Source organism: Calidris pugnax, unplaced genomic scaffold, assembly GCF_001431845.1.
Source record: "Calidris pugnax isolate Ruff unplaced genomic scaffold, ASM143184v1 scaffold156, whole genome shotgun sequence".
NCBI classification, from domain to species: Eukaryota; Metazoa; Chordata; class Aves; order Charadriiformes; family Scolopacidae; genus Calidris; species Calidris pugnax.
In genome coordinates, this window is record NW_015090889.1 from 3,590,105 (window position 1) to 3,607,561 (window position 17,457).

The following is a 17,457-nucleotide window of genomic DNA, read 5'->3' on the forward strand; positions in this document are numbered from 1 at the left end:
GAAGTGTTGTTTAAATGAAAGAAGGACTACAAATAGTTGTCAGCTGTCTCTAACTTGGTGAAGCAGCAAGATCCAGAGAAACTCATGTCAGGCTTTTTTCTTTGCAAGGAAGATAGTTCCTAGTTCAGGTCTTTAAGATGTGGGATGGGAGAACAGTCGAGAGAATATCTTTTTAACCTCATTTTTTTTCCAAAATGGTTTTCTCAAGTATGTGGTACCCTCTCCAAAGTGGGCAATTAAGATCCAAATTACTATTATCACAAGCTGTGAGGCACTAGATAAGGGGCCTGTCCTATACCAGATTAATTCCTTGGAATGATGTCTATGACTCAATGATCAAGTGAAATTTTCTTTCAAATGACCTTTTCTTTCTTGGTTATTACATGATTTCAGTATTAAAAGATTTCCTAAGTTAAATCTCAGAATAGCAATGGAGCAGAGCTGTTCTTATATTAGAGGTTCATGGCAATGTGTCGCTTCCCAGAGAATTATCATATTAGTTCAAATAGCAAGTAAGCAAATTTAATTTCATCTGACCTGGAGTATGCCTGAGATTTTGTCCACAATGCTACATTTCAGCTAGATTCAAAATTCTGTTTGCATATTGCAAACATGTTGGTGTTTAAAACATAAAATGACACAGTAGGAGTGGAAGCAATGTTAGAATCTGTAGCTGGTGTGCAGATTGGCATGATTTCATTGATTTCACCAGAGTGTTTGATGAATGGGACCCTTTGCTCCATTCATCACTATCTGTAATAAAGAAAGTGAGCTTTAGCAGATTAAAATTTCTCCGAATGACAGATCTGTACGATTTACCGGAGTTTCGAGCACATTTAACAATTTTGCCATGTCCTGCTAGGTTTTAAAGAACACCAGAATAGATATGTTCATCCTTAAGTTTGTTTCTATTATCATGCTATTTGCACCCCTGGTAGGTGAAATGCAGAGGTCATTTTGATCTTGGTTTTGGATTTTCACCCCATACAAACCAAAAAAGAAATCAAAAAGCTAATCTGTAAGAAAACCGACTGACTCACACTTATTCTGTTTGATCCATACAGATCATAGCAAATCACCATATGCAATCTATTTCCTTTGCATCTGGAGGTGATCCGGTAAGCATTTCTTTAAAGCTTTCCCTGATGTAGATATTGCTTTATGAGGACTGTGTGACAAAATTTATTGTGCAGCTTACTGAAAGAAAAATATAACCACAATAGCTCCTGTTTCTTGTTTCATAAATTATTCTTGATTGTTGCCATCAAATTCTTTTTGAGGGAAACAACTGACAAGTAGTCATAAATCCTCCTCTTTGAATGACTAAAATGAAAAGTATCCAAGGGCTGTGAGCATTCATACAGTAACTGATAAGCAGGTCTCAGTTTTTCAGATTAATGTAGCATAGTTATATGTGTATCATGTGAATTTTTGTCCTGACTGTTTTTTATTTTGTACTTTTTACAGTAATAGACTGTTTTTTCTTCTCATTTTTCTTCTCATCTTTAAGTGGACATTGAGAAAACTGCCTTCAGGTATATTCACTACACTCATGCAGCTTGAAGATGGACTTTCAGAAAAAGCCCAGATCTTTCTAGTTTTGCAGAGCTTTCAGATATACCTATATATTTGGTTCATTTGGATCAAAGGGCAGACTCCTGCTTGTTGCGCTTTTCCCTGTTTTTATAAGTAGTCCTTCCAAAAGCATATTAAATGTGCTTAAAAAGTATTTGTCACTCAGGAAGCAATGGGAGAGTTATAAAACAGAGACATTGCTCACCCACCTCTTACCTTCAAGATTTGAAAACTTTTAAACCTCAATTAATCGAATGAGTCTGCCTCTTCCTGCATCATATGATTATCTGTCATTTATCAGCCAGGTACTATAGGTAAGGCAATTTGTAGCCTGCTTTGTGAGTTAATTCTCTCAGTTCAACTCTGTTAAGTTGAAGATCCTTGACATTTTCTCTGTTCATTTCACTATCCTCAGAAAACAGAAGAGCAAACTTCATTCTTAGTATAGCTCAGGCAAGTTCAGTTCCAGAAGGGAAAAGAACACCATATAATAATAATTTGGGCAGCAAAAAATAGATCAACAGCAGCTTTGAAATACAACAGATTGCCATGGATGCTGCAAATGAACAGTTCCTGAAGTGGACAGAGGAGTGATGAGCACAGTTCCCTGCCTCCGTAAGAAGATACATTGCTCACCATCTGCCATCCGAAATGCTAAGTCCTGGAAACACCATTGCACACTGCCCACTGATAGAGTGATTTATCAGGAAAGAGAAGCAGGAATAGAGATTGGATTTGGAGTAAACAAGCTCTTCCAAATGTTTTAGAGAGATAAAAATCATTCTACTGAATCAATGAACTACCAGAGTAATCAAGTTGCATTCTATGAGGGAGCCTACAAGAGACAGTGAAAGTGTAAAGTTAGGTTCGCTGTGAGATCACTGCATGGTGATCTCATTCTGGTGGTGAAGAGGGTAGGTATGAGTATCTAATGATGTTCCGAAGGCTTGTCTCAGTGGGCTAGTATTTGGCACAACTTTAAATCAAGAGTTTGTTCATAAAGGAGTTTGTTCCTTTGTCCTGTGTGTACATGGAAGAAGACAAGATGCAAGGATGTGATTTAAGTCACAGCTTTATTAAACCATCTGAGGCTCATCCAGACAGAATTTTCATCAGCCCTTAATGATTTCCACTTGGTAGACTGCCACCACCAAACTGTATCTCTCAAACACGGTTGAGCTCCAGCCCATAAGCTCATCTCCTCATATGAAATTTTAAATGAATGGAGAAAGGCCATCTGAACTAATAACACAGACCTATGCCCGTGTTGCTTCAGGAAATGCTTCCTTTATTTTGAATTTTGAAGTTTGTTTTATTTAGGAGTGAGGCTGCCCCCACTCTTTACCCCATCCACTTTTCTGCTGTGCCATGCATTCGTGCCAGCAATTAAGCATTCAATGATTCAAAATATATCCACTGGAGAAGTGTTCCACTGTCTTGGAGAACAGCTTGAGTACCATATATATATATATATATATATATATATATATATATATATATATATATGCAATATTCCCCTTTGCAATGAGTCAGATAGTTTCTGACTGTGTCAGTACATGGGAGCTTAAAAATCTCTCCACCAAATCCTTTTATGCACCACTTCACAATAATTTTTAATTCACTGCCAAGACTGTTCTGGATCTGCTTTATCTCTCTTTGGCCCATGCTTATGATACACTAAGTATTTTTCATCCATAGTCATTTCAGGTGGCTGTTTCCAGTTGGCTAGACAAGATACCTGTTTTTGGAGATGCCTGCTGAAATTTTGGAGAGGTAGATCTCATAAGGTCTAAGTCAGGTCTCTCAGAGGTCCCTGGAGGCAGTAGTTTTTCAATTTCAGCCCTTCCTCCAAATTTTAACACTGCAATGCAATTTCTTTGAGGTAAAAATTATAGGTCGTTCATACTTGTCTTCAGTCCTTGAATGTCAGGGACCACTTTTCTTGCATCAACCCAGCCCTGTATAGCCATTTGATGGGAGTATTCCAATTTAGCCATTGTGAAATGTGCCTATCTTAGCTTGGTTTGTCATAATCCGCTTGAATTTGAGAGCTTTAGATGAAATAAAGAGTAGGTGGTTCCAGTTTCTCACACCCACGCTAGCTATGAGATAGATCTATGATTTACTCAGGCATAAATGTATCCATTAGCTATGTCTGTACTAGTAAATAAATGTTCTGTGGCCTGTTTTCTGGCCCCAAAACTAAACAGCACAATGCAATTTGCAGCCACACATTCACTCTCTTCCCTCACAATATTCTCTTGCGATCAATGCCCAGCATGTGCAATTTCAGAGCATGGCGTGGGAAACCAGCACAGCCAGGCAAGGGAGAGCAGCAACAATTAAACAGTATGGGCAACTGTGGAACAACTCTCAGCCTTTACCTTAGCTCTGTTTTATTTGCTACTATAGACATAGCTACTTTTCTCAACTCACTATTTGTTGCTATTCATAGTTACTTCCGCTCAAGTCATTGCCCAACCACTTGGTGCTTTAGAAATTTCTGGATGAAATGCTAAGGCTATTCTTCTCTGCTTTGATTTTTTTTACAGTCCAGCCTCATCACTGCTGTGTCTGACTGCGTTCCAATAGCACATTAAGTGATATGGCTGCCTTAGTAAGGAAGTTGTATATACATGCAGCACAGTGATTTGTTTTGGGTAGGGGTGTGTGCGTGTGCTTGTATTAGGGAGAGCTAAGCTCAAGAATTCTATTTTTAACTGAAGGTTTATGTTTGTTATGACATTAGATCTTGACATTGGATCTTGACATAATTGTCAATGGTCTTAGATCAGTCCCCTGAAAAGGCTATGGGTACATTTATGCAGACTGCTGTAGTGTATCCTATATATTCCTCAGTAAAGTTTAGCTTTATCTGGCTAGCCAGGCATGTCAGGAAATATTTGATCTAACCAGGACTTCCTGTTTGCATCAAGGATATGTGTAATTTTCTGGATGTGCCAGCACTGGTCTTTCTGTTTCATCTGTACAATGATAAAAATCTGTGCTGCTTGTGCACAGGAGCATGAGGGTGGCAGGAGAGCAAGCAAAAAATCCCCAGAGAAGATGTCAGCCTGCTCATGCCAGAAATTCTGCCTCATGTGGCAGCAGGGATGGCTGGGAGCAGCCCAGAGGCTGAAGGAGAGTGTCCTGGGCGTCTGCCACAGAGGTAGCAGAGCACCTCTGTGCCATATGGTACAGTAGTCAGTAAAGTCAACACGCTTGCTTGTCATACATAAGTAAATGCTACTGCTCAGTATTTCTGGGGAGCAGGGCTGTTACTCCCACTCTTCCTGCCACAGAACCAGTTGAATATTCGTGTTCTGAGCCAAATCTCTGGGTAGTTGAAGATGAGGACTTGTAATTTTACTCCCTTCTAAATGAGGCCTAGCCCAACTTCTACAAATTTTGTTTAATTGATTTTCAAAGGCCTTGGAAGAGAGTTTTAAGTTCTGCTGGAATATATCACGCTCTGGAGAGAGCAAAGTGGTGGCATCAGTACCAAAACCTATAAACTTTTTTATGGGGGTTAAGTAGTATATAACTGTAGAGCAAAACATGTCGTTTGAGAGTCTACCCACAGGAATATATACACTCTGGACTGTGATCTTTTGCTGTAATCAGTGCAAAGATTTTATGCATTCATTGTAGATATTTTAATTTTTTGACAGGATACAACTGACTATGTTGCATATGTAGCTAAGGATCCTGTTAATCGGAGAGGTAAGTTAGAAATATCTATTTGGCATCTTTTTTTTCCTTTGAGAAACATGAATTATTCATGGTATAATTCAGTCGATTTCTTTTGTTCTCCAGAAAAAAATAAATGCAGCCCAATAAGAGGATTGCCTTTGACAGAGTCATGGAAAGATTGTGTAGCAATAAGGAACAGTCACATGCAAGTTGGTTCTCAAAATTGGAACAGATCTTGCCTGCAGTTCATCTTCAAATATCACTTGGATTCTCTTCAAAACGCTTGCCTTACTTGGCTGCATGAGCTTTTAGGCAACATCTAACTCTCACCTACACCCAAGCACTATGCAAGAACGAAGCAGTCCTCTGATTAAGTCTTCTGATGAGGTGGCTCAATCTGTTAAGTCTTAGTACTTTCCTAATTCTTCCTGGCAGAATCAGATTCTTTACCAAACTGAGCTTTTGAGCCAGCTTGCTGGAGGCTGTAATCGTCTTTCTCGGTGAAGTTTTATTCAAGGTTATATTGCTTTATGAGCAATTGGTCAGGAAGAGGGAACCTCTTGTTGATTGTCTTCAACGACTAAGATCCAGTTCAAATTCTCAAAAATATAAGTAAATTATAAAACCTGTAAATTAGATTCTGAAATAATAAGTACAGAAAACTTTCCTACTTGTAATGCAGAAAGAATCACTAGGTCTTAAAGCTAGATACAAAGTATTGTATAATGTACCTGAGAATCTATTTAATATTCATAGATTCATACAGAAAAAAAGACTAGCTCCGAAAAAAGACTCATGCAGTTCCAATTGGATTTCTGCAGAATTCAGACACTTTAACTCCAAAATGTCAAACCTGAAAACCCTTGTCATGGGCACAACTAATTCAATAGCTTCCATATTTTGTGACCTCAAATGATTTTGCATACCTCAACAATCTATTGTGTCCATGTGCAGAAATATCCAGACTTGAGAGCACTAGGTCATAAATAATACTTGCGCTAAGCACACTAATATGCTGAATATTAGTGAAACACCTAGAAATCTTATGTGGAGTGGGAGATAGGGAGATAGTCTAGTTCTTTACCATGTTTTATGTCTTAACATGATGTGTCCCCAGTTAGAAAGGCTCTGACATCAGACTGCAGGCTGCATGGTGCAGAGCTTCTCTCCACCCCACCTGCTGTAGCAGTATCCTTCTGCTGATCTAGTTGTACTGAGAGATCTCACTAGCAATGCAGCAGGCCAGCATTGCAGACTGGATGTTTGGACTGTAGGATCTGAAAGAGCCCTGTGCTCTGTTTTCTGTTCCTGTGTGAGTGGATTTTATATAAAAAGTGTTCAATGGACTATGTTCCTTAATATCTAAGTATTTAGCTTTAGCTTTCTGTCACTGTTCCTTGTTGACCTAGTCTATCCTAGATCGAGGATTCATCTAAGCACCTGGTATTGTCTTCCTATGGTGTATTTAGTTCAAGTAATTTCTCAGTTTTCTTAAGGAAAAGTTTGACAGAGTGAAGTCTGTAGGTTACCAGCTGCAGTGCACATCCTCCATCCTTCAGATAGCTTCTGTTCCTCTTCCTTTAATTTTCCTGCATTGTTTTAAAAAGACAGATGATACCAGTTATCATTTGGAGTAATCTAGTATTAATATCTGCAATTTATAATAGAGTCTGCACCTTCCTATTCTTACTCTCTTTTGTGGTCATCATTAGCTCATTTCTCATAAGCGCTTTTTGTTGCAATGAAGTACTGTTGTTCCATGCGAAATTCTTTCATGTTGTGATCTTTAAGGCTTCTGCACTACAGCTTTCCATGGGAGCTTTCCCCAGTTGTGTGTGTACATTGGTGGTTTTCAGATCAGTGACTTTGTTTGTGACCAGTATTAACATACAGTTTTTTAAAAAGTCTTAGTCTGGATTGCCCTTTTTCATGAGCACTGGCTATTATGTCAGTCTTTGTCTTATCTGCAAAATACTCTAGAAGTGAGTTCAAATTTACTTGTGTATATAGTGAAAATGTTACTGCTGCTGTTACTGACTCTAGCACCAATGCTGTAGTGCAGCTTTCACTTACATATTAAATTAATTTCTGCCCAAGGATGGAAAAGGTCTCTGGATCTAACAATCTACAGGCCAAATATCTTCTGCTGTAACACTCAGAAGAGATCATCTCTGTGTGAGCCAGACCCTCTCATCCTTTTACAAGAAGCGCATCTCCTACCTACTGAAAGTCCATTCACGTATCCAAGGAAACAGGTTCCTCATTATGTCATCTACCAAAACTGCTTAATGACTCATGCTTCATTTCAGCTCCAGACAGGTTTAGCAGTGAGTAATATAGCCCCTTTAAACCTCCACTTAAGTTATACATTGCAAACATTATAGCTTTGGTTGGCTAACTACTTTCAGTTCGCATTCATGAAGATAAGTCTGTGCCTTCTCTGGGGGCTGATTGTTCACTGCCTGTAGCAGTGGTGCAGGGCAGGTAAACAGCAAATATCCTGCTGCTAGCCCAGGGATGTCTGCCTCTGTCTTTGAACACATGGAGGTCCTGTTTTTGGCTGCTGAATCCACTTTCAACATGCAGCTAAGGATATTTCCCCTGAATCAGGCATTGCCTCAGCCTGCTGATCAGCACACCAGATGCTATAAGGTGAAAAGAGCATCACTGGATCTCTTTAGCAGGGCGGCACTGTGATTGTTTCTGTCTCATGCTGCGTTAGGTGCTGAGGGAGAGAGAGCCTGATGCCCTTGCCATTCCAAACCTGCATAACTGCAGGCTTCTTGGCCCTTTATTCTGGCCTCTTCTGAAGTCTGTCCAGCAGATCATCCTCTGAGAAGTCAGTTGTTAAACCTACTGAGTTGCTTTAACTAAAACTGTGTCATACAAGTGCCATGACCAATCCTTATTTGGCATCCAAAGCACTTGAATCCACTGAGCTGGACACCGGGCATATACTAAAATACGATTTTTCAGCTGAAGAATTTATATTGAGGTTATTAAAGCAGTCAGGGGGCATAGAAATTAGTAACTTTGAACAAGATCCTACCATACTATGGGAGGTCTTAGAAAAGAACCAGAGTTTCAAATCCAATTCAGGCTCTACCCAATAGACCATGTGCTTGTCTAACTCTAAATATGAAAAATGAACTTGCCTGGACTTTTCTGAATATCATCAAGATATTGTTCATTCAGATCTTTAGTTTCCAGGTCTTAACACCCATGTACATTCCTGTTAGGTGAAAGCTTTATGAGTTCGCCTGTTTATGTTGTCGCAAAAGATGATACCTCTGAGCCACTCTTTGATTTAAAACCAGGATGGATTTGGCTGCTCAGATAAAGCTGATAAAGCTGATAACGATTTCTCAGTCTCCCATAGGAAGAGAGCTTTTACTGCCAGCCTCCCTCCTTATTGCTTCTCCTCAACACATGGGGGAGTGCTGGAGTTAACTGGTGTCCTGGGTCAGTGCTCCCCAGTCATCCCACAGTGATCCCATACAGAGAGGCAGGCAAAGGTACCGGCCTCTGTATTACTGGAATCAGATCAGGCTCTGGGATCTAAGAAGGGTCCTAGTTACTGCTCCTCCCTCAGCCTGAAATTTGGGAAATTCTGGAAACTTGAAGGAAGTGAAGAGCTTGCAAACTTGGGGTGATTAGACATAAAACTGAAGTGGCGATAAAGTTGAGGAAAGCAAGAAACCTTTTTTTTTTGTTGATACATCTACTAATATTTTTATAATTTCAATTTAAAGCTCAGAATTCTTATATAATCTATTGCATTCAGGTAATAGCAAGTGAAATTTTATGAGATTTCCTGTCTTTATGGATTTATTAAGGTTGTGGAACTGATTTGTGGCTTTGTCTATTGCAGCTACACACTAGAGCAATTTCATTTAACTTTTAAAGACACCACATTGCCTAGAACTGACTGTGCCAGATTTGGGTTTTATTCAAATGCACACACTATGAATAGGGCAACTATGCCTGAGTTGTGGGTTTTTTGTCATGGATTGGTGCATAAACAATAATTTGCATAACATAATGAAACAATTATTTCTAAAATATAGTTATAACAATAACATGACATAAACAATAACTTGCAGGTGCATGTGTCAAATCTTTTCATGTAGCTTGTCATGTACTGGAATGCTGCGATGGCCTGGCTCAGGATGTCATCAGCACCATAGGACAAGCGTTTGAGCTTCGATTCAAGCAATACTTGCGATGCCCCTCTAAGATACCTACTTTTCATGATAGGTGAGTATGATTGCAGAAGACTGCTAAAGGATCTTAGCTTCTTTAGCTTCATGTTTACTTAATAAAATGTGCTGTGGACGAAGTTGCTGGAGATAGACTAGATTTAAATACTTTAAAAGGAGATTTCTCCTGAATTAGCAAAGCAGGGCTTGTCTAATGAATATGAAAGGCACACAGGCATTCTAAAAGAATGTGCTAAATATGGATTTCACAGTGAACTTATTGAAATGATCATGCATTTGGCTGAACAAAGAGATAAGGTCACAGCTCAGGGAAAAAAGGAGAGTTTATGGCCTTTGGAAAAAGGGACAGGCCACTCAGGAAGATTATAAAGGTGAAGTAAAGTTATGCAGGGAAAAGATTAGAAACGCCAAAGCCCAGATAGAACTGAACCTGGCTCCGGATGTTAAAAAAAATAAAACGAATTTCTATAAATATATTGATAGCAAGAGGAGGACCTGGGACAGCCTCCATTCTCTATTGGATATGGGAGGTAACATAATGACAAAGGATGAGAAGGCTGAGGTACTGAATGCCTTCTTTGCCTTAGTCTTTAGTAGTGCAGTAGGGTGTCCCCTGAGTATCCAGACCCCTGAGCTAGCAGTTCGGGGCTGGTAGCAGTATGAAGCCCCTGTAATCCAAAGGGAGGTGGTGAGGGACTTGCTCCAAAACCTAGACACAAACAAGTCTATGGAGCCAGATGGAATCCACCCGAAGGTACTGAGGGAGCTGCCAGAAGTGCTCCAGCCCCAGAAAGCTGGAGGGGAGCAGATTTAGATTGGAGATTAGGAGAAAGTTCTTTACTGTGAGGGTGGTGGAGCACTGGAACAGGTTGCCCAGGCAGGTTGTTGAGGCCCCATCCCTGGAGATATTCAAGGTGAGGCTCGATGAGGCCCTGGGCAACCTGGTCTAGTTGAGGGTGTCCCTGCTGACTGCGGGGAGGTCGGACTAGATGACTTTTGGAGGTCCCTTCTGGCCTGGACAATTCTATGATTCTATCATTCTAAGAGTGGCTAGAAATCTGCCCGCCAGAAAAAGACCTGGGGGTGTCGGTCAGCTATTGGCTGAACATGAACCAGCAGTGTGCCCAGGTGGCCAAGAAGGCCAACAGTATCTTGGCTTGTATCAGGAACAGTGTGGTGAGTAGGACCTGAGAGGTGATCGTCCCCCTGTGCTTGGCACTGGTGAGGCCTCACCTTGAGTACCGTGTCCAGTTTTGGGCCTCTTACCACAAAAAAGACATTGAGGTGCTGGAATGGGTCCAGAGAAGGGCAATGAAGCTGGTGAGGGGTCTAGAGCACAAGTCTTATGAGGAGAGGCTGAAGGAGCTGGGGTTGTTCAGCCTAGAGAAAAGGAGGCTGAGGGGAGACCTTATCACTCTTTACAACTACCTGAAAAGAGGTTGTAGAGAGGCGGTGCTTAGTCTCTTCTCCCAAGTTACAGGTGCTAGGACAAGAGTTGCCTCAAGTTGCACCAGGGGAGGTTCAGGTTGGATATTAGGAAAAATTTTTACACTGAAAGGGTTATCAGGCATTGGAATGGGCTGCCCAGGGAAGTGGTTGAGGCACCATCCCTGGAGATATTCAAATGACGAATTGACATGGTGCTTGGGAATATGGTTTAGTGTTGATGTATGTGTTTTGTTTGGTGTTTTTTTGTTTTTGTTTTTATTTTATGGTTGAACTAGATGATGTTAAAGGTCCCTTCCAACCTAGGAGATTCTGTGATTCTCTGATTTTCCACTGTAGTTAGTAAGCAGAGTTGGATGGCCAAGAACGGGTGTAATTTGTGGTATTTCCTCATTGTTGTTACTCTCATAACAGCTCTGACAATTTAGATGAAGTAAGCTAGAGTTGCTAGGCTTCCAAAATGACTAGTGACGTTTCACTGTTTCTGATATTAGCAAGGGTAAAGATTTTAGAAATGTGATATATTGTATAGAGGTTTTGACTGCATTATTCTCTGGAGGATACAAAATCTGTTTGCTTGTGTATGTTTAAAAGGCTGGGATAGAGCATTCTGGTGATATGTGTTTTTGACACAGATTGCTATATGCTTGCTAACATTAGTATAAATCCTAGTGAGTTGGTACCCCAGTATAATCTCTTATATCAGAGTAAAATGTGTGTATGGTAAATATAAAATGCTACTATTCTAATCTGCAAGCATTATGTACTCACTTTAGACTTGTGTAAATGACTGTTAAATCCTGGAATCATTGAATTGTCGGAGTTGGAAGTGACCTCTAGAGATCATCCTTCTTTAGCTTCATGTTTACTTAATAAAATGTGCTGTGGACGAAGTTGCTGGAGATAGACTAGATTTAAATACTTTAAAAGGAGATTTCTCCTGAATTAGCAAAGCAGGGCTTGTCTAATGAATATGAAAGGCACACAGGCATTCTAAAAGAATGTGCTAAATATGGATTTCACAGTGAACTTATTGAAATGATCATGCATTTGGCTGAACAAAGAGATAAGGTCACAGCTCAGGGAAAAAAGGAGAGTTTATGGCCTTTGGAAAAAGGGACAGGCCACTCAGGAAGATTATAAAGGTGAAGTAAAGTTATGCAGGGAAAAGATTAGAAACGCCAAAGCCCAGATAGAACTGAACCTGGCTCCGGATGTTAAAAAAAATAAAACGAATTTCTATAAATATATTGATAGCAAGAGGAGGACCTGGGACAGCCTCCATTCTCTATTGGATATGGGAGGTAACATAATGACAAAGGATGAGAAGGCTGAGGTACTGAATGCCTTCTTTGCCTTAGTCTTTAGTAGTGCAGTAGGGTGTCCCCTGAGTATCCAGACCCCTGAGCTAGCAGTTCGGGGCTGGTAGCAGTATGAAGCCCCTGTAATCCAAAGGGAGGTGGTGAGGGACTTGCTCCAAAACCTAGACACAAACAAGTCTATGGAGCCAGATGGAATCCACCCGAAGGTACTGAGGGAGCTGCCAGAAGTGCTCCAGCCCCAGAAAGCTGGAGGGGAGCAGATTTAGATTGGAGATTAGGAGAAAGTTCTTTACTGTGAGGGTGGTGGAGCACTGGAACAGGTTGCCCAGGCAGGTTGTTTAGGCCCCATCCCTGGAGATATTCAAGGTGAGGCTCGATGAGGCCCTGGGCAACCTGGTCTAGTTGAGGGTGTCCCTGCTGACTGCGGGGAGGTCGGACTAGATGACTTTTGGAGGTCCCTTCTGGCCTGGACAATTCTATGATTCTATCATTCTAAGAGTGGCTAGAAATCTGCCCGCCAGAAAAAGACCTGGGGGTGTCGGTCAGCTATTGGCTGAACATGAACCAGCAGTGTGCCCAGGTGGCCAAGAAGGCCAACAGTATCTTGGCTTGTATCAGGAACAGTGTGGTGAGTAGGACCTGAGAGGTGATCGTCCCCCTGTGCTTGGCACTGGTGAGGCCTCACCTTGAGTACCGTGTCCAGTTTTGGGCCTCTTACCACAAAAAAGACATTGAGGTGCTGGAATGGGTCCAGAGAAGGGCAATGAAGCTGGTGAGGGGTCTAGAGCACAAGTCTTATGAGGAGAGGCTGAAGGAGCTGGGGTTGTTCAGCCTAGAGAAAAGGAGGCTGAGGGGAGACCTTATCACTCTTTACAACTACCTGAAAAGAGGTTGTAGAGAGGCGGTGCTTAGTCTCTTCTCCCAAGTTACAGGTGCTAGGACAAGAGTTGCCTCAAGTTGCACCAGGGGAGGTTCAGGTTGGATATTAGGAAAAATTTTTACACTGAAAGGGTTATCAGGCATTGGAATGGGCTGCCCAGGGAAGTGGTTGAGGCACCATCCCTGGAGATATTCAAATGACGAATTGACATGGTGCTTGGGAATATGGTTTAGTGTTGATGTATGTGTTTTGTTTGGTGTTTTTTTGTTTTTGTTTTTATTTTATGGTTGAACTAGATGATGTTAAAGGTCCCTTCCAACCTAGGAGATTCTGTGATTCTCTGATTTTCCACTGTAGTTAGTAGGCAGAGTTGGATGGCCAAGAACGGGTGTAATTTGTGGTATTTCCTCATTGTTGTTACTCTCATAACAGCTCTGACAATTTAGATGAAGTAAGCTAGAGTTGCTAGGCTTCCAAAATGACTAGTGACGTTTCACTGTTTCTGATATTAGCAAGGGTAAAGATTTTAGAAATGTGATATATTGTATAGAGGTTTTGACTGCATTATTCTCTGGAGGATACAAAATCTGTTTGCTTGTGTATGTTTAAAAGGCTGGGATAGAGCATTCTGGTGATATGTGTTTTTGACACAGATTGCTATATGCTTGCTAACATTAGTATAAATCCTAGTGAGTTGGTACCCCAGTATAATCTCTTATATCAGAGTAAAATGTGTGTATGGTAAATATAAAATGCTACTATTCTAATCTGCAAGCATTATGTACTCACTTTAGACTTGTGTAAATGACTGTTAAATCCTGGAATCATTGAATTGTCGGAGTTGGAAGTGACCTCTAGAGATCATCTAGTCCAACTCACCTGCAGGATTACTTAGAGCACATCACTCAGGACTGCATCCAGATGGATCTTGAAGATCTCCAGAGAAGGGGACTCCACAACTTCCCTGGGCAGCCTCTTCCAGTGCTCTGTCACCCTCACCATAAAGAAGTTTTTCCTCATATTTGAATGTAACTTCCTTTGTTCCAGCTTGTGCCCATTGCCCCTCATCCTGCCACTGGGAACCACCGAAGAGTCTGGCTTCATGCTTCTTCAGCCCTCCCTTTAGATACTTATAAACATTAATAAAGTCTCTCCTCACCCTTCTCTTCTCCAAGCTAAAGAGTCCCAGCTCTTTGAGCCTTTCCTCGTAAGGGAGGTGCTCCACTCCCTTAATCATCTTTGTTGCCCTACGCTGGACTCTCTCCAGTCTCTCTTGAACTGGTGAACCCAGAACTGGATGCAGTATTCCAATTGTGGCTTCACCAGTGCAGAACAGAGGGAAAGAATGATGTCCCTTGACCCACTGACCACACTCTTCCTTATGCAGACCAGGACTCCATTGTCCCTCTTGGTGACAAGGGCATATTGCTAGCTCATGGATAGTTTACTTTCTACCAGAAACTCCAGATCCTTCTCCTTAGAAGTGCTTTCCAGCAGGTCCACCCCTACCCAATATTAGTGCCTGGGGTTCTTCCTCACCAGTTGCAGGACCCTACACTTGCCTTTGTTAAACCTCATTAGGTTCTTCTCTGCCCAGCTCTCCAGCCTGTCCAGGTCATGCTGGATGCTGGCACAGCCCTCTGGAGTGTCAGCCAGCCCTCCCTGTTTGCTATCATCAGAAAAGTTGCTGAGGATACACTCTGTCTCCTCATCCAGGTCATTGATGAATATGTTGAACAGGACTGGGCCAAGTATCAACCCCCAGGGGACACCACTGATTACAGGCCTCCAACTTCACCCTGCTCCATTAATTACAATCCTCTGAGTTCTGTTACACAGCCAGGACTCAATCCACCTCACTGCCCCCTCATCTATCCCACACTTCCTTAATTTTCTAATGAGGATTGTGTGGGAGACAGTGTCAAAAGCTTTGCTGAAGTCAAGGTAGATGACATCTGCTGCTCTCCCCTCATCCAGCCATCCAGTTATAATGTCAATTTATAATGCCATCAGATTGGTCAAGCATGATTTACCCTTGGTAAATCCATGTTGACCACTTCCAATAATTTCCTGTTCTTTAAGATGTTTGAAGATGACATCCAGAACAAGTCACTCCATTACCTTCCCAGGGACAGAGGTGAGACTAATCAGCCTGTAGTTCCCTGGGTCCTCCTTCTTGCCCTTTTTGTAGACTGGAGTGATATTTGCCTTTCTCCAGTCCTCAGGTACCTCTCCCGTTCTCCATGACCTTTCAAAGATGATGGAGAGTGTCTCAGCAATAACATCTGCCAGTTCTCTCAGCACTTGCAGGTGCATCCCATCAGGGCCCATGGACTTATGGATGTCTAGTTTGGCCAAGCGGTCTCTAACCCAGTCCTCCTCTGCTGAGGGAAAATCTTCCTCTCTCCAGACCTTCTCTCTTGTCTCCAGGGTCTGGGATTCATAAGGGACAGTTATAGCGATGAAGACTGAAGCAAAGAAGGCATTCAGTAACTCCCCCTTCTCTGTGTCTTCCACCACTAAGGCGCCCACCTCATTCACCAGTGGGCACACATTTTCCCTAGACTTCCTTTTTCGATTGATATACTGAAAGAACCTCTTCTTGTTATCTTTAACCATAGTGGCCAAGTCAAGTTCTGCTTGAGCTTTGGCCCTTCTAAATTTCCCCCTGCATAGCTTCACTACCAACCCCCTTTTCCAGAGGTCGTAAACTTTCCTTCTATTCCTGAGGTCCAGCCAGGCTGGTCTTCTTTCCCATCAGCTCTTTTTTTTGGGACCTGGGAATGGCCTTCTCCTGTGCTTTTAAGAGTTCCTCCTTGAATATGACCAGCCTTCCCGGGCACCTATGCCCTTCAGGACTGCCCTTCAGGACTGTCTCTCAAGGGACACTCTCAACCATGTTCCTAAACCACATATCTGATCCGTGACTTTGTGAAGCTCTTCCAGATTTATACTAGTTATAGATCAACCAAAGTTTTAGGGCTTAATCAATCAAATGCTACTGTAAGGTAAAATAAAATTGTTTATTAATGCAGCTTACAGTGGTCTTTGAAGCTAAGTAAAAACATCCTTTACTCAGCATAAAGGATTTAATTCATTGCAGAGGAGGTTTAGATCAAGTTCGTCTAAACAGAGAGAGTCTGTTATGTGAACCATTATTGCTTCCTGACTTATGATGGTAGCTGAGTTGTCAAAATAACATACAATAGTGAACCCCTGACAGGTAGTCTAAACATGCTGTAAATATCTGTAAGTGCTTTGCAAGCGAGGGGCAAAATAAAGCACTCACTTTCTTATAGGGTGCAGAGTTTTGATGAGCCATGGATGGAAGAAGATAATGAGACAACAGAACATCCCTATTACAACAACATCCCAAATAAAATGCCCCCCCCTGGTGGCTTCATTGATGCCAGGCTCAAAACAAGACTTCCTACTGCTGCAGATGCAGCTCAGGTCAGTGCAATTGCATCTCTGCCCTCCTGCTGATGGATCCATAATTTTTTAAAAATGTGCATTTTAAAATGGATATTGGGACTACAGCTGGCCCTTCATGTGTGGCCAGCTTCCTTTTGAATGGGCACTGAAGATCTAGGAGGCAATAAATTAGACAGGTTCAGAACAAACAAAAGGAGGTGAGCTCCTCATGGTGTTAAAAGATTACACGGGTTCAAGGAAGAGAAAACCACTGATCATTACTACATTTGTATAAACCATGTGTATTTCAGAGAGTATCAAATAATGCACACTAACTGGGAAAGATTTGATGCAGAAAAATCCAGCGCTATTGTTACTAACAGTTCATTATGTTAATAACTTAGCAGCCATCACTATTCAGCCAGGTGTCTAGGTAGGTTTTCCACCTCATGTTGAGGTCAGCTTGCATATTTCTACAGCGTTGCTGGGGGAAGTTTGGCTGCAGTGTCAACATAGCCACCTAAGAGAATTTTTTTAGATCAAGCACAACTCTGCTTAAATCCAGAGGGGCCTTGTCTGTGGACAGCATCCTCCTTTCAGTACCCCAAATGCATTCCCTGGTACCAATGTGAGTCTTTCAGCTCAGACTTTGGAGGGTGCTGGGAGTGCCTGGAATACTGTTCCCAGGCATAGTTTGTCAGAACTCATTATGTGAAAACAGATGTACTGGAGGATATGATGTGCCATTTGGGATTGTAGGGGTTAATAAAAGCAGGAAGCAGAGAAGTTTACATGAAGGTCACTGGTAATGTCTTACTCCTACACAAATGCATTTGTGAGGTATATATTCTGACACTATAATGAATCAGAAATGAGGAGTGAGAGTAACACTGAATACAGCCAAGGA

General features: G+C 41.6%; 1 protein-coding gene across 8 annotated transcripts in view; it reads left to right on the forward strand.

Moving 5' to 3' along the window:
- The window catches only part of SHC3 (SHC (Src homology 2 domain containing) transforming protein 3), a 64,341-nt gene that overhangs the window by 40,916 nt on the left and 5,968 nt on the right, over positions 1 to 17,457 (forward strand). For all 8 annotated transcript variants that reach the window (XM_014947603.1, XM_014947602.1, XM_014947604.1 and 5 more), the window contains 4 exons: positions 1,065 to 1,118; positions 5,247 to 5,298; positions 9,399 to 9,525; positions 16,436 to 16,589. In XM_014947603.1, the coding sequence (XP_014803089.1) occupies positions 1,065 to 1,118; positions 5,247 to 5,298; positions 9,399 to 9,525; positions 16,436 to 16,589 (387 nt within the window). The remainder of the gene's footprint in view (positions 1 to 1,064; positions 1,119 to 5,246; positions 5,299 to 9,398; positions 9,526 to 16,435; positions 16,590 to 17,457) is intronic.